General features: G+C 52.9%; 1 protein-coding gene across 6 annotated transcripts in view; it reads right to left on the bottom strand.

Annotated features, from left to right (window-relative positions):
• SEMA4B (semaphorin 4B) overlaps positions 1-18,090 on the bottom strand; it is a 36,579-nt gene extending 18,489 nt beyond the window's left edge. Inside the window, exons 1-2 of one of the 6 annotated variants that reach the window (XM_087428953.1) lie at positions 17,971-18,090; positions 5,766-6,020 (exon numbers count right to left, since the gene is read on the bottom strand). In XM_087428953.1, the coding sequence (XP_087285079.1) occupies positions 5,766-5,889 (124 nt within the window). In that variant the 5' untranslated portion in view covers positions 5,890-6,020; positions 17,971-18,090. Of the gene's footprint in view, positions 1-5,765; positions 6,021-6,290; positions 6,307-6,555; positions 6,574-7,509; positions 7,987-16,929; positions 17,041-17,235; positions 17,372-17,970 lie in introns of those variants that run through there. The other 5 variants (XM_087428952.1, XM_087428951.1, XM_087428955.1 and 2 more) reach the window with 5 other exon arrangements.
• Positions 18,091-20,174: the final 2,084 nt, after the last annotated feature.

Genomic DNA, 20,174 nt, shown 5'->3' with positions numbered 1-20,174 from the left:
CACCCCATTCCTGACTCGGTCTGCCCTGCTTCCAACCGTGGCCGTGCCATCAGGAGCCTCAGCTGGATCCCTTGTCCTGTCCAGGGAGTGACCTCAACAGATTTCTTTACCAGATGGAATATATAACCTATCAATTATCTAAGGGCTGAGCTGGGTCGTTTTGCTGCTTCTACACATTTCACAGGTGAAGCAGGAGGCAGCTGTTCTAATGGCAAGAACGTGGTTCTTGAGTCAGAGTTTGTGGTCCAAGGCTTGGCCCCAAACCTTTCAAACCATATTGTCTAACCTGACAATATGAGTCAGCTTCTCTGCGCCTCGGCTCCTGCAACTGTACAAGATGGAATAACACTACCTCCACACCCAAAAGCAGCACCTGCCACACAGGGGGTGCTCCATCCTGGGTGGTCTTCTTCCCTCTTCCTGATAGCACCTCTCTCGGAGGACGGGTCAGGGGAGGCCAAAAAAGAGGCAGAGAGTGGGTCCACTTGGCCCCTCTCTAGGAGTTACGATAAAAAACACATTTCTGTCTACTATCTACTGTCCCCACTGAAACCTCCTTGCCACAGTGCCCCCTGCCTTGAACCCCACTAAGCTTTCAGGATGGGCTTCTCAGATGGACCCATGAGGGCAGACCAGAGAGCTCCCATGGAGAACAGGTCAGGTCACAGGCTTGGGAGGCAGAGCTATATGACTTCGACAAAATACTTCAGCTCTCTGAACCTCAGCTATCTTATCTGTAAAATGGGGATAACTCCATCTACCATGTAGGTGGAAACACAACAACAAAGTCTGGTACCCACAGTAGCTCTGTATCTGTTCCCTCACCTTCTACCTTCTTCTAGGCACTGAACACTGGAACACAAACATAAGGACACCAGCTGTGCAACCTAAGGGCTGGAGGGTTGGCTCCTGTCCTGTAGCGGAGCTGGTCACATGGGAGTGGTGGCTAAGAGTGACTAGGGAGAGCAGGGTTAGGAGCAGAGGAAAGGCTTGCGAATGGCAGGAGATGGAGTGGGGCCCTTATGGGACCTTGGGTATTTGTCCCAAGACAGTTAACTCTATAAGCCACTGTCCATCCTGGACACAGTAGAGCCCTGCCAGGACAGGGAGGTGGGCGTGCAAGGAGGAGGGACAGGGAGAGCTAGGGGGGCAAAGCAGAGGGGGCATGCTAGACCATGGGAGTCGCATGTTCTGTTCCTCTTCTTCCCCCTTGCTCCCAGGGCGACATATAGGCTCTCCACCCATCCTGAGCACCCATAGGGGTCGGGGGTGAGGCCACAGGAAGGAGTGATTGACAACATGACCTGAGTCCAGCCTTTTCTCCAGGCCCGGTGCCATCCTCCCCATCTACCTTATCTGGAGGATGAACATGCAGGTATATCCAGATGTGCCACAAAAGTTGTGCAAGCTTAGAGTTTTGCTGGGCTGGCACACAGGCATTCAACACCCAGCTGAATGTGGGTTATGCAGAGGGCAGAGTGGAACCGGCGAGGGGCAGGGAAGGAGAGGTGCCATCCAGCCCCAGGCAGAGGAGGCTCCTGGGGCAGGGGACTTTGAAAGGGCTGAACCAGGAGCAGTTGAAAAGTGGACTAAACGAAGCAGGACCCTGGGGATGACCTCCAATCAGCCCTTGGGGGACTAGCTTTGTCTTCTACCCCAGGGCAGGGGGTGAGGTCTGCCCCACTTCATTCTCTGGTCTTGGGACCTAGCAGAGGGCCTGCATACAGCCAGTGCTCAGACCGTGTCTACCAAATTGATGCAAATAACGTCCCCAAGCAAGGAAGGCAGGGAATTTCCACCACAGAGAACAGAAGCCACTACCTTTCACTGGGGACAGAGCACGAGCTGGGCACCGTGCCAAACACTTACATACGTTATTCTAGGTAACCCTCTCAGAACCCGTGAGATGGTCCTGCCGTCATTCCCATCTTGGCACTGTTGAGAACAGCCCTGGAGGAGGCAACGGCCTGCCCCAGGTTGTGCAGGTAGGATGGCAGGCCGGGCTATTAGCTCCCACAGTCACCGCTCTTTCCACCCGGCTCTGGAGGGCCATGAAGACACTGGCCCACAGGACAGAGCTGCAGACAAACGCTCCGTCCAACTGAGGCCACATCAACGAGGGAGGCCAGTAACCAGCCAGGAAAAGGCTTTGAAAGCGGCCTGCACTGGGAGCTTCTCAGGGCAGCCACGACCCTGGGTGCCCACTCCGGGGTCAGAGGACAAGCAGCTGATTCGCACCAAGGCCCCGTTCTCTCAGCTCAACGGGCTTTTGTCGACTGCAGTTTGCAGGCCTAGAGATTTATTTCCAGTCTGGTTTGAAAACACTGTGTCCAGGGCTCTCCAGATGGGCACTTCTGGGGCAGGGGGAAATTCGTAATGCCTTTTAAGGTGACCCAATAAGACTTTCATGAGCAGGTTTCTGTTTCTTTCCACACGGTGGGCTGGGAGGCAGTGGGCCTTGCAGCTCATCCACCCGGGGCCATTATCTCCACTCAGCACCTCTCCCACTCCTGACCACGGCAGAGGGTCCTGGAATTCCAGACTGCAGCTTCCCATACAACACAACCAAAATTCCACACACTTCTTTGAAGCACTCCTTTCATAGAGACAAGTAACTTCCTCTTAAGGCCGCTGCTTGTCCAGCTGACCCTGGAGCCCCAGTCCTCCTCCCCATCCTGGCCACTGGGTGAGACCACAAGTGGGATACCCCCTCCTGATGGCCCCAGGAATCTGCTGATCAACAATGACGAGGGTTAGGCCGGCCCCGTGGCTTAGCGGTTAAGTGCGCGCGCTCTGATGCTGGCGGCCCGGGTTCGGATCCCGGGAGCGCCCCGAGGCACCACTTCTCCGTCCAACGCGAGGCCGAGTCCCACGTACAGCAACTAGAAGGATGTGAACCTATGACGTACAACTATCTACTGGGGCTTTGGGGGGAAAAACTGAATAAATAAAATCTTTAAAAAAAACAATGACGAGGGTTCCGTAGAAAGGACCCCAGGCACAAACTGGACACTCCACTTCCACAGATTTTGTCTTAAACCACAGACATAGCCCAGAGTCCCTAGGCATCCAGGCCCTGGTGGGGCTCGAGTGGGAATTCACCAGGGGAGGGCAGGTGGCAGGAAAGAGGGGTATAGTCTCCAGTTCCATGCCTCTCCCTGTTCTGTGAGGGAGGGGCCCTGGTGCCTCGTGCCCAGCATCCCATAGTCACCACCGGCCCGCCCAGAATGGGCACACTGCCAGAACATCTAAACAGCCCCCAGGGATGAGGCAGGAAACCGCCTCAAGCCACACTTGGAGAGTGAGCCTGTTCAGTCACCAGGGTATTCCTCCCTGGGGCTCCCAGCCTGCTGGGAGGACCTGCGGTGGGTACCAGGGCCAGGAGGCAGCCCAGTGAGGCGAGCACTGCAGGGTGTGGTGCAGCTCAGCGAAGTGTGGATATATGCTCACAAGTCCAGGAGTTGGGGTGCTACTAAATTATTCCAGGGCTTTGGTGGGACTGGAAAAAGGGGTCCCCTCTGGGCAGACCCAGCCTCAAGAACACAGCGGGAAGGTCTTTTTCTCTGGGACCCACAGCTTGGAGAGCAGAGTACGGACTGCATTTCATGTCCTCTCAACCCCCCAGCTACGCACCTCTGCACAGTGTGCAAAATGTGTGCTGTCCATGGCCATCCTAACAGGTGAACCCGAGTGTCTTAGTCCTTCGGGGGTTAGGATTTTAACATATGAATTTTGGGGGGACACAGACACCAAAACCACAGCACCAAGTGACCTGTGCAGGGGGTGCTGGTGTGTGACAGAAGCCTGTACGACGGCCCGGCAATGGTCACGCATTTGTGGAAGCAGGACAGGTCTTGCAGCTGTGTGGGTAATAACAACCAGTGTTCTTGCTGCTCTCACGAAGCAGGGCTTCTCGGTTCCTCCTCGCAGCTCCCCAACTCTGCCTTTTAGTCACCCTATGAGCGGTCCCCGTCCGGTTTCAGAGCTGGACACAAGACCTGCTGCATTTGACATGGCCCCGTGAGCTAGCCCAGCCTTCCCAGGGGCACACGTGGAGTCCATGGGAGCATGTGCCCCACCTCACACCACCTTCTCCCAAAGCTGAGAGGGTCTAAGGGCAAAGGGAGTCGTGGCCACAAGAGAAAAAGCAGCAAGGCAACAGGCCTGGTCCGGAAACACCTGTTTACCCTCACTTAACAAGCTGGAGCACCCAAGGGGCTGAGGTCAAACTAACACACCAGTACCGCCCCCACCCAAGCAGAATCACCCCAGCTCTGAGCAGGATGTGCCACAATGAAGCCTTAACATAGCATAACATGTGCTTAACATAACAACAAGGACAGCTGACACTTACTGAGCAGTTTCTATGCATCAAGCACCGTCCCAAGGACTTTTCAAACATAAACTGATTTAATCCTCACAACCTTGAGGTAGGTGCTATTATTATCCCTATTTTACAGATGAAGAAATCAAGACCCAGAGAGGTTAAGCAGCTTGCTCAAGGCCACCTGGCTAGCTAGTGGCTGAGGCAGGATCTGAACCCAAGCCATCTTCTCAGTACTATCCTGCAGTGTTTCAAATGGGGTTTCTCAGGGCCACTAAGGCCCTGACTTAATTAAGTGCTAATTCTGCTACTCTTTCCTTTTGTAAATAGAATGATTTTAGGGCTGGCGATGCTGTAAAAGAGAAGGAAGGCTGGTACAGTTTTAGTCTGCAACCTCTGATTTATACATCCTTTATTCTAATTCGTACAGTGTGACAACCAACAAGTTAAAAGGACCTGGAGAAACAACATCTATTGGGCACCCATATACGGTGCCCACATATTACACCTACTTGCATGAAATCTCCCAGAGAGCCTTGTAAGGTTATATATGACTGTGCCCATTTTAGAGATGAGCAAACTGGGGCACGGAGAGAAGGGACTTACTGGCGCAGTAGTAGAAATGGGCTTAGAATACAGGTCCCTCTGATTTCAAAAAGTTGGAGAAGCAACCAGATTAAAGGGGGTAAGGAGAGGGGAGAGCTAAGGGCTGGAAAGCGAGGGGCCACAGAAGCAGCTGTGAGCACCAGGGAGCGGCCCGGCCAATGAGGACGGAACTCCCAGGTCACTCCGAGACGGAGTCCCTTCCAAGGCCTGGCAGTCTCGGCGCCCAGAGCTGCCCGTATCCCTAGTATGGTCGTTCCCAGGTCCTGGGGGGAATCCCACTACGTCCGGGCCGGGGGTTGCGCCAGCCTGCCAAGGTGAAGGGGTGGGGAGGGAGGCTGGGCACCGGGCGGCCGCGGCTCCGGAGTCCTGCTGCGACTTGCTGGATACCAGAACCCCAGTGTTTACGGGACTGCAAGCACGGCCCCTCCACCCCGCGCCGCCCTCGGGGGCGGCACCGCGGCTGGCTCTGGTGAGCATCAAAGACAAGCAGATGGGCAGGCGGACCGGCGAGTAGCCAGCCCGGGGGGGCCGCCGCCGCCGAAAGGGCGCCCTACCAAGGGGCGAGCAGGGGCCACAGAGCGGGCGAGAGACCCCCTCCCCGCCCATTAAAAGAACAGAAGAAAGGGGCTCGCGGCCCCAGCGCTCCCCTCTCCTCTCCCTCCCTGCCTGCAGCGCTTTGAAAGGAGGAGGGGTCCTAACAGAACCCATCCCTCCGACATGCTTGCTCCCTCCTTCCCTCCTTTGTCACCGCTACCTCCGCGCGAGGCACCTCTCCGCCCGCCTCCCCTCCCCCCGACCCCAGCCCGCGCCCCCGCGGGGTCGCCCCAGCACTCACCCAGCGGCAGGCTGATCCGAGGGGCGAGCGCCCGCGTCGCAGGCGGCGGCGGCAGCAGCAGCAGGAGCAGCAGCAGGAGTGGCGGCCGGTGCGGCAGGGCGGGCGGCCGGCTCCCCTGGCCCATCGCGGCGCGCCTGACTCGGACAGCGGGAGCGGCGGCGTCCTCCGGCTCAGGTGGCTCAACTTGACTCTCGAGCGGCGGCTCCGCCCCGAAGTCCGGCCCCGAAGTCGCTCGGCGGACCCCCGCCTCCGGACCTGGGGGGGTCGGGATGGGAAACGGGGTCACGTGGGCGCCGCGAGCGCTGGCCCCGCCGCCCCCAGCCCCGCAATCCTCCTGGCCGCCCAGCTCCGACGAAGCTCGCCCGCGAGCGCGGGAGGGAAGGTGGGAGGGAGAGAAGGAGGGGCCGAAGGAGGAAGTTGGGCGGTTAATCCTGCCTCTCCCTGCTCCGCTCCTTGCCCAACCTGCCCCTTCCCCCTTCCTCCTTCCCGGGCGCGGGAGGCACAAGGGGTGCCCGCTCGGTGCACCTAGCTCGGGGCGCGCCTTCAGGGGGCCAAACCCCGTGATCAGTAGCGGCTGAGGCCGCGGGGGCGCGGAGGAAAGCAGACCCCTACTTCCCCGCCCCCACTACTCAGACCCTCCCACTGCCGTCCCAGCCCCTTCCGGCTCCTCTGCGACCCTCTGAGCGCGTTCGTTTGGGAAAACGTGGGGGGTCTCTCCACTGTGCGCCTGGTGAGGGTCAGGTTTTGGGCTTCTCCCCCCGCCTCCCCTGCTAATGCTCCTGATACCCACTTGTCCATGACCAATGAACTCGGCCGAGCTCGTGCTGACGCCGGGGCTCGGTACTTCTGAGTCTCATTTCTGCATGGGACAGCCCACTTTAGGGCTTGGCCGCCGTTCACTGCAGGCTCGGCGCTTAGTCTACAATTCTGTCCACGCGAAGCCGAACCTCGGGTGGGAGCGCGGGGCAAGATTAGCTTAAGTGGGATAATAGGATGTAACGTACACACCACCTGCACGTGCCGGGGAGAGGACTCCCTCAGGCTGGACGAGAATCCCAGAGGCACTCACCCCTAGTCCTCCTAGCTCCTAAGATCCCCAGAGGGGGAGCTCAGTTCTGCGGGGACCAGGGGTATCAAAATGCAGACCCCTCAGTGGGTCCTGAAGTCAATTTACTGGATCCCCATCAGCATTAAAAAAGAAACAGAATAGACAATATCAAAGTGCAATGATCACAGAAAGGATAAGCAAGCTTTGGGAAACCTGTTTCAACTTTCCCTAAGTGTGCACAGGATCACAGTAAAATGTAATTCTTCCTGTGGTTCGAGTCAAAAGGAGTTGGAAAACCTCTGCTAGTCATTTCCATGGCAGTGGGGACAGTTTCTCCAGGAATTAGCTGCAATGGCTGGAAAGATGCCCTTCACCCCCAGCAAAAATGAGCGTGCTCAGAGCCACCACCTTTTGCTCTCATCCCACCCCTGGGCCTGCCACATCCTCTCCCATAGGGTGGCTGTCGGGGGTGGGCACAGTGCTCACATCATCCTAGGTCTCCTCTCTTGCAGCCAAGTTTCCTCATGCTCCATGATTTCTGCCCCTCCACCATCCTGACACCCTTCTATGGGCGTGGTTCAGGCTAGCAGCACCCCTTTTAAAGGGGCACCCAGCACTGGACACAGAATTCCACATGGGATGTGGGCAGCACCAACCACCTGTAGTTCTAGCATTGCCCAGGCCTTGGACACTCACCTCTATTAATGGTGTCAATCCATCTTTAGCCAACGATGCCCAAGCTTCTATCTGCAGCCAGGACCTCTGTCCTGAACTCCAAATGGCCTCCACATTTCTACCAGGCTGTCTTGTCTGACAGGCATCTCAAATACAACATGTCCCAAACTAAGCTCCTGATCGCTCCCCTCTCACTCCCCAAAATGTGCTCTGTGTGAGCCTTCCTCGTGTGATTTCATGGCAAGTCCATCTTTAAGTTGCTCAAGTTAAAAACTTGAACTCCTTTCTTTTCTCTCACTCCTCACATCCAATCCACTAGCAAATCCATAATCTGACCACTCACCACTTCCCAGGGTCCCAGTGACCACCCTCTTTCTCCTATTTACTGCAAAGGCCTCCTTATTGGTCTCCCTGCATCCACCTGGGCTCCCCTGCAGTCTGTTCTCAACTTAGCAGCCAGAGTGAGTCAAAACCAAAGTTGGGTCACAGCACTCCTCTGCGCAGACCCTCCAGTGGTTCCGTCTCACTCAGAATAAAAGCCAAGACCTCACAGTGGTCGGCAAGGCCTATGTGACACACACATGCACGCACGCGCCACCAATGCATCCTCTACTGCCCCTCCCCCCTCACTCTACCCCAGGCACTGCTGCGTTAGGACCTTTGCCCTGGCTCCTCCCTCTGCCTGGAGCATTCTTCCCCCAGATAGCCAAATGATTGAGTCCCATGTTTCCTTCAAACCTTTGCTCAAAGATCACCTTCTAGAAGAATCTGAACTTCCGCAACATTCCCCTTACCCTGAGATTTTTTTTTCTTTTTTTTTTTGTGAGGAAGATCAGCTCTGAGCTAACATCCATGCCAATCCTCCTCTTTTTGCTGAGGAAGACTGGCCCTGGGCTAACATCCATGCCCATCTTCCTCTACTTTATATGGGACGCTGCCACAGCATGGCCTGACAAGCAGTGCATCTGTGGGCGCCTGGGATCCGAACCAGGCCGCCAACAGCTGAGTGTGCGCACTTAACCGCTATGCCTTGGGGCCGGCCCGACCCTGAGATATTTTTTTAAGCACTCATCACCTTCTAACATACTATGTGATTTGCTTATTTGTTGTGGATTTTCTTTATTGTCTGAACTCCCCACAGGCCCCCACACCTCCAAGAATGTTGACTGCGGAGGGCAGGGATTCTTGTTTACTGGGCTTGTTAAGGAACATATCCGAAGCCTCTAGAACAGTGTCTGGCACATGACAGGCCCTCAGTAAGTACTGGCTGAATGAATGAATGAAAGAACACAACCTAAGAGTCACCGAATACTGCTGGCTCACCAAATACTGCTGGCTCATGTCAACTAACAATCAGACCTGCTTTTTGATATTGACTGTGGTCTAGTAAAGAGTTCCCCCAAACCTGAAATTATGCAATTCACTTTTTCAACCTCAGCACAGGACTTCATATTGATCGCTTTTAAATCTATTGGTTCTGGTCCAGATTTCATCCTATTGAGGTCATTTTGAATATTGATTCTATTATCATTCATTTGGCTTCTCCTCCCAGTTTTGAGTTATCTGTAAATTTGTAAGCATTCCTTAGCCTCTATTCAAGTCATTGATAAAATTATTGGCTGAGCAGACCTAGCACCCAGTTCTTGGTTTCTAAATACCACTCTTCAATAAAAAGTACCAGGACTCCCTGGGAAAACGAAAAGGAAAGTACAAGGTGAGGCCGGGACATTTTGTTGGGCCAGAAAACAAGGAAGCAATTAAAAACTAATGGGGTCATGTCAAAAGGACAAAGGGCCAGCTTGATGCCAAACTTGGGACAATATGAGCATCAAAAATGAAGTAATGGATTCTAATGCATCAAAATAAAATAATCCATCAGTCTGCAGTGAAACTCAGAGAAACACAGTGAGAGAAAGAGAAGGGGTAGAGAGGAAGCTTTTCTTTCTAGAAAAATGCTCGCTGATAAATGCAGAAGAAATGGTAGACTTAGAAAATCTAGATTTGAGCAAGGATAATCAATGCATGCTAAACCATTGGGTGGAAGATTGTTAGGAAACTATATATTAACAAGGTCTCCAAGTCTGTCCCACAGATGAGTTACTAATTACCAAAGGGAAAATGTATCTCTAAGAGAGAGCTCTGATGGCCCCCATCTTAAGCAAGTGGTCGAAAGTAGCATCACCAGTAGTGGAACCACCTAAGTCATCTACCTCCTAAAATGATGCAATAGGAAATATACAACATCATCAGTCCTTGTAGCATTCTTGTCAAAAGTGTTCAACCCAGATCTAATAATGAGGACACAACCAGATACATCCAGCTTTCTCTAAGACAACTAGCCTGGACTCTTCACAAAGGTCAATCTGGTGAAAAAAAAGACAGGGGAACTGTTTGAGGTTAAGAAACTAAGAAGACATGATAATCAAATGCAATATGTGAACCTTGATTGAATCCTGAAGAAAAAAAGCCATAGAACAATTGGGAAAAATTTAACATGCACTGTGTATTAGATGATATTATGGCATTACTGTTCCTTTTCTTAGGTATGATAATGGTGTGGTCTTAGGAGAATGTCCTGTCCCTCAGAGATGCCTGCTGAGGGTTGCAGAGTGAGGTGTCATGATGCCTGCAACTTACTTTCAAACGTTTCAGCAGAAACAAATGTGTGTGTTAGAAAGAAAGGGTGTGGGTGCGACTGTGGCAAAGTCTTAACAATTGGTTAATATAGAAAAGTCATGGGTGTTTTTCCGTTGGTGTTTTATAAATTTGTGGGGGGAAAAACTGAATGAGACAGGGCCAAAAACAGAGCCCAGTGCCACTAGGGACTTCCATCAGGGTTGACACTGATCACTATCCTTTGTAGGTTGAATGACTAGCTGTGTGTCCTGCTAACTGCACCATTCAGCCCCTACTTCTCCACATTATCCATAAGAACATTATAAAAAAACGACAAGGAATCTTGTTCAAATCAAGGTACTAACTACAGCATTTCCTTCTATCTTCTGCTTGCCACTCTTACTCAGAACAGAGCCTGATGAGTGGCACATGCTCAACTAGTATCTGTGGAGTGCCCGAACCTCCACACCAGGCAGCTCCTCAATGGCAGGAAGGCTGGTTTGCCCTCATGTCTTGGCCACACACGTGTTGTCTGACTGCTGGGCTCCTCCCTGAGGAGAGGAGGCAGGGCTGATGCAGCCTCACTTGGTGGTTAATTATGTCCTGCTCATGGCTGCTCAAATGCTTCAAGTATGTCTTAATGCCAACCGCGTGGCAAGCCCATTGAAGACAGTGACAGGTCTTGTCTTTGGAACCCCCACTGCCTGGCCTGGCACTCCAAGAGGAGCTCCACAGGGCTGACAAAACGAGGGACCCGACTATTGGCCTGGAAAAGAGCCCTCCCGTCCATGCCCCCAGCATGGCAGCCTCGGCCCTTGTGGGCTCCACTGTCTTCCGTTAGTGCGCTAATTTGTTCTCCCCAGACTGGACAAAACAGGATGACTGAGAAAAACCTCATTTGAGCTGACTTCCTGTGGGCTAGGGAGTGGTTCCCATGCCAATGCTGTGTCTCCTGCTCCCCTTTGCTACTCTTGGATGTTGGCAAGTCTTTCTCAGCCAGAATGTCAGTGTTTATAAAGAGCCCAGGGGGCGGCTTGGAAAGAGGATAAAAAGAGACAAGAGAAAAGCAACGCTTCCTCCGCTTCCTCCGTGCCCCCGGCCGCAAGACGAAGTCATCCTTGAGCCGGGCCCTCTCTGCATGCACACTCACACAGTCCTTGCCCTTCCTCCCATCCTCACCCACCTCCCCTCTCTCTCTGAGGTTCTCTCTTTCATGTCCACAGACACACACACAAGAAGGACAAAAATGCAAGAATAGGAGGTAAAATGTGCACAGGAATACATACAAAGAGGCCAAACCAAACTTCTCTCTGATGAGAGAAGTCAGACTAGGGGCACATGTCTCGTAGGCAGACAAGGAAACTCTAGGGATGACCAGAATGTTCTGTATCTTGGTCTAGGTGTTGGTTTCCCAAGTGTATACAAATGTTAAAATGTTTTGAGCTGAACAGTTAAGATTTGTGCATTTTCCTGTATATCAATTTATACCTTACATCTGTTATCATGAGGGAAAAAAAGCAAAGAGGCCAAAAGGTAAAAAAAAACTCACCTGTAGGATCAGGTGGAAGAAGAAAAAAATGAAAAGAGCTATAGAGGAGGGAGAGAATGAAGAGAAATAAGAAAGGCTATAAGAGAAAGAGAAAATAGAGGGAAGCATGGCTAAAAATATAGGGCAAATGGACACACGCAGCCGCTGCCTCTCCAACCTGCTCTTCACAGAGGGAAAAGGCAGTGCTGGCGGTGGAATGCTCAGTCCAGGCCATGGTTGGCCTCTAGAGCAATCAATACTCATTAATCATCTATAGGTACAGCGTCTGCCCAGGTGCAGGCCAGCCGGCCATGTCCTTGGGCACGGATGGCTCCTGTCATGTGGCCCCCAGCAAGGCCTGCCTGCTTTCATTCCCACCCCAGGGAACCTGGCTCTCCGATCCCACAATTCTACTCTGGGAGTCACTGCTTTGTTTGCTGGCCATGGGGGAGGGGCCTCCTGCCAAGCCCAGTGGAGCTTGAACCCAAAGGTCCCGCCCGCCCCCTCCTGGAGTAGCACCCAAACTCCTCCCTGTCCTGGGTTCTGGCTGGCAGGCTGCCCAACAAGGCCTCGCAGACACGCACTGGCTGTGGCTCAGCTCCCCAGGCCTTGGCCCCCTGCCACCATCCCCTCGTAGCCCTGAGCCCTCCTCCCATGCCAACCTGCAGCTGCAGCTCCCCACCCTGCCCTAGCTGGGCACACTGCTGGTGTCTCCTCCCCAGGGGCTGGGCAGCGGCTCAGCTGCAGCATCAATACATTTTGATGAGGAAGCGACACCAGCTGGCACACCCTGTGTGTGCTTTTAAATCAGCCAATGACTTCCAGATCCTGGGGGCTGGGAGCTTCCTTGGGGCAGTGCCCTCTGCGGCAGAGGGCACTCACAGGGCCAGCACGAATACTGCCTTCAGATCTCACAGGCAGCTTTTAACTAGGGTCTGGCAATAAATGTCAATGGCCTCATCTCTGTTCCCCAAACTCTATTCCCCTGCACGGGTCCCTTGTGTTTCTTGCTCTGTTAAATGGTAGAATTCAGCGGTTACACACACCAGTTCTTCTGTCAGAAGGGGTCTCTCAGCCTCATCCGTTATTTTGTGGACTGTGAGCACGCTACACAATCTCTCTGAACCTCGGCTTCCTCATCTGTGAGATGGGAACACTAACAGCACTTCATGGGGCCGTTAGGAGAACTGATGAGAGAGGGCGTACAAAGCGATGGGCAGCGCTGGCATGTCGTGATGCTCCATGGACAAAACCAGACTTGTTATCACTTCACCTCACCTGTCTGAAAGCTGCCACAACCTCAATAACTTAACCATCTTAGATGCCCAACCCTGAGGACCCCCTTCTGGGCTCGTCCCTCATGTTAAGCTGCCTCCTGAAAACCCAGTGCTGAGGCTGCAACTCTCACAGGGAGAAGGAACCGCCCCGCCCAGCCCAGGCCCCAGGCGCACCAGCTGTGGCGGAGAGCCCGCCACCCTCTTCAGTGCCACCCCCGCTGGGGCCTGTTGGGACCTGAGCTGGCCACTCCCTGGGAGGCGATCCCCCTGCCCCACAGGGCTGTGGTGCAACCAGCAGGGCTCAGCCTGTCCCTGCCCCGACATGGCAGAACACCAAGTTGCCACTGTCCCTCCCCTGCCCCAACACAAGTTCAGGAGGGGCTATCTGCCCATGCCTGCAGGCCTGCTCACCTAGGGGGCCCGTGGGCATGGGTAATTGGCCTGGTTGATGCCTAGCACCTGTCACGCCAAAGGCGCACAATGACTGCTCAGCGACTCTCTTTCCTCTGAAACCACCGCAGCCACTCACAGGTGGGAGGCAGGTGTTCTAGGCCAGGTGAAGGTGGGGAGCAAGAAGTGTAAGGGTCTAGGAGAGAGTTTTGGTTTCCAGTTTGGCTTATCAGACCTGAGGGCCCTCCATTGGAAGGTCTCAAGAAATCAGGAATCTGTCTGCCCATTTGCCACCAACTTCTTCTTCCTTGAATCCCACTCTGAGCCCCAGATCCCCAGCCATTGCCCCATGAAGGGAAAGAAGGCCCGGCCCAGGGCCCTTCCTCCACTCTAAGGAACAAACCTTCCTTTCCAGAGGCCCAAGCCTCTCCCCTCCAAAAGAGGAGGGGCTCTTTGACCCCCGTAGTTTCCCATTCACGGGAGGTCAGCTGGTGGCTGCCACTCTTTTTCTCAGACAGAGAGCCTTGCTCTCGATTCCAGCGCTGCCCACAGAGAGTGGGCCAAGACAGGTGAGCCCATCCGGGTGCTGGGGGATGGACGGGGGCCTCCACTGATTTCCCACAGCTCCAAAGACTGCACTGTCACTCTGCTTTGTCAGGGTACAGGGAGGAATACACTATCTGTGGCCGTATGCCCAGTTGCTATCTGTGGCCGTATGCCCAGTTGCCATCCTAAAGCAGTGACATCAGGAGACAATACTCGAAGAAAGCCTGTGTGTGGGTGGCACCAAAGATCCATGCTTGGATGGGGATCTTGCACATCAGGCACCCAGGCCCGAGACTCCTGTGACTCCTGGCAGCACTGTTTACATGCTGTGAGTGAGCATCGGGCTGGAGGATGCCATGAGGTTCTGAGTGGGCCCAGCTTGCCCCTAGCAGAGGAGGGGGCTCAGACCCACCTGGGGCCTGATCCACCCAGCTGCACAGGCTTTTTGTTTTGTTTTGTTTTTTTGTTTTTTGTGAGCATGATCAGCCCCGAGCTAACATCCAATGTCAATCCTCCTCTTTGTTTTTTTGCCGAGGAAGATTGACCCTGGGCTAACATCCATGCCCATCTTCCTCTACTTTATATGGGACGCCGCCACAGCATGGCTTGACAAGTGGTGTGTCGGTGCGCGCCAGGGATCCAAACCTGCAAACCCTTGGGCCACTGAAGTGGAGCGGGTGCACTTCACCACTATGCCACCAGACCGGCCCCCAGCAGCTGCACAGGCTTATCTCCAGCTTCTCCACTTTGTGGTTTCCATAGGGACCCCACAAACCCCTTGAAAGGGAGGACACCCACCTTGCTCCTCCTAGACTCTTCTGCAACTGCTGCCTTAGTTCTTTTATTACAGCCTGTGAACAGCAGAGCAGAGCAGGGAGCCTCTGAACCCCCAGAGTGGGCTTCAGCGAGCTGTGAACCCCAAGAATGATATGCCATTTCTGATGAGAGGGAGCAGAGCTTTCACCTGATTTCAAAAAGATTGTTGCCCCCTCCCCCCGCTAAAAGGTGAAGCACCATTTCTTTGAGGTATGCCAATCTGCAGACACAGGGAACTTTCACAATTAGCCTTTATCAGGTAAAAAGAAATTATACCTCATTTTGGGGTAGTTATATAACCTTGACACGAATTATTTGGCAAACTATTCCACCTAAAGTAGAGCTGACGTCTATGAGGCTCACATTTATTGAGACTTACTGTAAGTGAGCACTGAGCTGAGCTTTTTACAGTCCATCATTCACGTGCTTCTCACAACAGAGTGCGATAGGAATGATTATATTCCAACTGCACAGATGAGAAGCCGCGGCACAGTGGTAATTCAGGGCTAGGACCAGAACCCACAGAGACACTCTACCTAGAGTTAGAGTTTCAGCCAGGGTTTTGTCTCAGGTTATAGCCATCCTCCTCTTGATAATAGAAGCTGCTGTCCCTTTCCTCTCCCCTTCCTTCCTTCCTTTTTCCTCCCCCTCTTCCCTCCCTCTCTTCTTCTCCTTCTCCTCTCCTCCCTCCCTCCCTTCTTCCCTTCCTTCCTTCCTTCTTTCATTTACTCAACAAATATTTCTTGTGCTCTTGCTGCTTCTAAGCCTTGCTGAAATCGAAGGGCACGGATGTGACTGCTGCCTTCACAGAGCTTACAGTGCATCAGGATTCCTTAAACTCTTCTTTTCAGAGAATACCCAGCCTCATCCACCTTTCTCTAGACACTCACTCACTCATTCCTCTGTCTCCAACAAGGGTAGCAGCCAGGGCCAACCTGGCAGAGCCCCAGAAGTGCTCCCAGACCATGCAGGCTAGAAGCGGGCTGTTTTCAACCAATTTCCGGAGTTGCTTCTCTGGGCTCCCTCTGCACTCTGCTCAGATTACCATTAAGGCCCTCTAATGCTGTAGTGAAATACTCATTTGCACATCACATCCCTCTCTTCCCATCTCTTCTACAAGCTTTTCAAGTGCAAAGACCAGGCCTGCCTAACTCAGGTTTTTAATCTCCAGCCTCAGTGCAGACCTTGCAAATAGCAAGTACCCAGTAAATGAATTACTAAATGAATAAGTGAGTTTTCTGCTCTAGCTGACTGTCTCAAATCATTTCCGAATGATTCATTCAAGTGTTCTTTCCTGGATTTCTTTTCCCACCTTCCTCTTATCCTTTTCAAAGGAAAGGGCACCTCACTGCTGTGGGAAGTCCCGCTTCCCTGCTTTAGGGCAGCCAAGGGTTTCTTGCTCATACTGTCTCAACAGATTTGTTGGCTTCAGAAGAGATGCTATTCTGGAGAGCTGCTGAATGCTTGGCTCCTGGGGATTTATTTAGGGCACTGTCAGACACTACGTTAAAGCAAGAGCCCCAAGGCACGGGACCTACACATCCAGAGAAAGGCTCTTTTCACTCTCCCCAAGGCTTCAGCCTCCATGCTCCATCTTTAGTTCACCTGTTGCCAATGTCCTCATCTTTAGATCACCTGTCACCAAAAGTTTGAGCCCCGGTTGCAAGGAGACACATGCCAGATTTCCCTGTGCTTCACCAGGAATAATCACCAAAGGAAACAGCCATGGCCTGGAAGTCAGGGGACTGGGTTCAAATCCTGACCCTTCCCACCAACTCACTGTGCCATCTTAGGAAGTAATTTAACCTCTCTGGGTCCAGTTTGTCCTATGAAAATGAGGGGGTGGGATCAGGTGGATTTCTAAATTTCGTCCAGTTTTAAAGCATCTCCGGAAAAAAACAAGTTTTTTAATTGTGTGCTTCCCTGTCCTTAAGGCATTTGACCCTTACAAGAATCCTGTGATTCATAAGTCAAATGACATACAATACAGGTGAGGAAATGTGAGTAGAGGTTGATGACCTTCCCCAGGCAACCCAGGGCTCCTGAGGTTTTTTGCCAGACCGGAATGGCTCCAGAGAGGCCACTAGAGCAGTCTCCTTTCCAGGACCCCAACGTCCTTTCCCTGCTAACCCCTACATCCACCTTGTCATTCAGAGAGAAGCCATGACAAACAGCCGAACTCAAAGGTCACACCCATGACCATTCTGAGGAGGGGCCCAGGCCTTTCCCAAATTCTAAATGATTTCCCTCTCGGGCCAGGATTCCTACCTCTCAGTTCCAGGTTTGGGAGTAGGGGTGGTGTAGGACACCGCCAAAACGATTCGGAGCAGAGGTCCCGAGTGGCCATGGGAACGTGGGCCCAGCCTCCTCCGCTGCCATGGCAACAGGCTCCCCCAGCGGCAGACGCCGGTGCCCATCAGAGCACGCCTGCGGCGCCCTCTCCAGAGAGGGGCCTGGCTGGAGCGCGGGTGGGGATGGGGGTGGGGGTGGGGACAGGGGCTGCCTCCTTGGCCTCGCCGTGGTCCGCCTCCTCCCCCGGCCGAGGCTCCCGCCCGCCCTGCCCCCTGAGCCTACCTGAGTGTCACGGCCCGCGCGTGACCACTGCCCACGGCAGGGCCACTTGTGCGGCACGGTCTGTCTTTCTGGACCGTCCACAGGCTCGTCCCGGCTGCCAGACCTGCCCGACGCCCTCCCTGGGGACCCGGAGTGTCCCCGCGAACACCCTCGGTCCGGCGCGGCGTCCCCGGAAATGCGGGGCCGCGGCCAAGCCCCGCCCCCCCCGCCCGCGGTTAAGGGAATTGTCCCGAGGCGCCCTCCCGCCACTACCACCCACCCCCCGCGTGGATGGCGACTCTAAACTCGCTGCTCTCCCCCCTCCTCCGTCAGGACCTGCCCCCATGACGGCTCTGCGGCCCCAGTAGGCTGCGGGGTCTGTGGGGCTGCGCCCTCCCAGACCTTAGGAGGCTCGGCCTCGGCGGATCTGGGCCCCGCAGGGGGGCAGTCGCACTAGCTGGAGTCCAGCCTGCCGGCGTTGAGATCCTAGATCTACTACCACCTAACTGGCTGTTTTACCCAGGACGAGTTCCTTAACCTGTCTGAGCCTCGAGTTCTTCATCTGCAAAGTGGGCATCAGAACAGTAGGGACCTCACAGGGCTGTGCTGAGAAATGAATCATGCAGACACACACCTGGCGCATGGTCAGCTCTCAATAATGGCAGTATTGTTTACAGTAGAGGCAAATGAGAGCGGAGCGCAGAGGCACCCTCCACGAAACCACCCACGTCTCCGTCTGCGGTAAACGCTACTCACCGCGCCCCTTAACCTGCAAAGGGCCGCTCTGGGCGAGGGAGGCGAAACAAGGAGACCTGCAGGCGGGGTGAGAGATGGTTACAAATATCTAGCATTTATCAAGTGACCTTGGCTCGTCCCTCTCTGGCCCTTACGCCGTGGCTCTCCTATCTTCCAGGAAAGCAACAGCGGCTCTCAGAGCAGTTCCTGAAACAACCAGTCCTGGGCGTGTCAGGGGCTGAGCTGGCCAGAGCTGGCTGGTCAAGGGGCTGGAGAAACCGGAGGCCAAGTGTCAGCCTCTTCCCCGGCCAGGCTGGGCTTAAGTGCACACTTTTCCTCTACCGCAGGGTTGGGTACGGTCCTGCTCGACTCCCCAAGAGACTGCTCCCCCATAAAAAGAAAAAAGTGGTTATTTTGTTGTCTGTCTACAAAAGTTGAATACATGTTTACTGCAAGAAAGTTGGAAAACAAAGAAACACAATGAAAAATAGCACCTATAGTTTCACCTTACCCAGAGACCCACCAGTGTTAATAGTCTCTAAAACTGTTTTTTGAGATATAATTTACATGCAGTAAAGCGCACAAAGCTTAAGTCTACTGGTGTTAATATTTTGGTAAACATCCTCATGTCGCTTTTCTATGCATACTTATACATTTATATCTTTTAGAAAAAGGATTATTCAGTACATACTTTTATAACTTTTCCTTAGGACAGCAATATATCACAGACATTTCTCCATAACATTAAAAATTCTCACATACCTTCATTTTTAATGTATTCTATCATGTGAATGTAGCATACATTTTTAACCAAGTCTCTACTGTTGGACATTTAACTTGTTGCTAGTTGTTCCTTATGGTAAGTAATGTACAGATGAGCGTCCTTATCAATAAGCTTTTACATATTTCCTCAATTATTTCCTTTTGTTCCTTGTATTCTTCCTTCCTCCTCATAGTCATCCAATTAGTAGTAAAACATACTATGTTTATAGCTAGGGTAGTGCCCTTCACTTGTGCAAATGGCTTTAAAACTTGTACAATCATTTTATGGGCTCTGCCTTCCAAACAGTGCTGGGGGGACTGGGGGCAGGAGGAGATGCTAAAATTCAGCACTTCCAAGTTCCCGGGACACAGAGCACATTGTGTCCTGCTGAGCAGCATGGAGCTCCTGGAATCTAGGCCCGCCCTGTGGGGCCTCAGGGCTCCAGAGGGTTTAGGCAACCTTGACCTATTCCATCCCCAGACCAGCCCCAAGCCCTCAGGAAAAGAATGCTATCCACACCCCCACCTCCCCTCCTTCTCTCTCCCTGTCATCCTTTCTTCTCTCTTCTCCCTCCTTTCTTTTCTTCCCCTTCTCCCTGCCCCCTTTTCCAGCTTCTCCTCCTTCTCCAACCTTCTGGCCTTCTAATGAAATAGGGGAAAATTCTTTAATGTATTGAAAAAAGGCCTGGGGCCAGCCCAGTGGTGTAGCGGTTAAGTGCGCCTGCTAGCTTTGGCGGCTGGAAGGTTTGCAGGTTCGGATCCCAGGCACACAGTGACGCACAAAGCGGTGCTGTGGCAGCGTCCCATGTAAAGTAGAGGAAGATGAGCACGGATGTTAGCCCAGGGCCAATCTTCCTCAGCAAAAAAAAAAAGAGGAGTATTGCCATTGGATGTTAGCTCAGGGCTGATCTTCCTCACAAAAAAAAGAAAAGAAAAAAGGCCTTACCTTTAATGTTATTGATCCCCCACGCCCACCCCCCACACCCTTTCCTGGCTGTGGGACCTCAGGTGCAGAGAGGCTGGAGTTAATCACCTTCTCAGGTCATAGCACATTATCACCATTGGTGTGCATAGGGTTCCTTGATTACCGTAGGATTTCCTTTTATCCTTTCCACTCCTCCCACTCCCTCCCCCCATAGGCTACCATTCTAAGGTGTTTAATATACCTGCTTTTGTTCATATGCGTTCTTGTAAAACGTGTATTGTAGAATTGTATATACGTACCTTTTTAAAACTTTTTTTGACATAATTATAGACTCACAGAAAGTTACAAAAATAGTATGTGGTGTCCCGTGAATGCTTCCCCTAGCTTCGCCCAACGATGACATTATATAACTGTAGTACAAGAGCAAAACCAAGACATTGATATATTAGTATAATACTATTAAATAGACTACAGACCTTATCATTCAGTTTTCACCAGTTGTGTGTGTGTGTATACTTCTATGCTATTCCATCCCACG

The sequence above is a fragment of the Ceratotherium simum genome, chromosome 3, assembly GCF_057802395.1.
Source record: "Ceratotherium simum simum isolate JZ-2026a chromosome 3, ASM5780239v1, whole genome shotgun sequence".
NCBI classification, from domain to species: domain Eukaryota; kingdom Metazoa; phylum Chordata; class Mammalia; order Perissodactyla; family Rhinocerotidae; genus Ceratotherium; species Ceratotherium simum.
The sequence above is the reverse complement of the archived record's forward strand: the minus strand, read 5'-3'. Positions and strand labels throughout refer to the sequence as shown.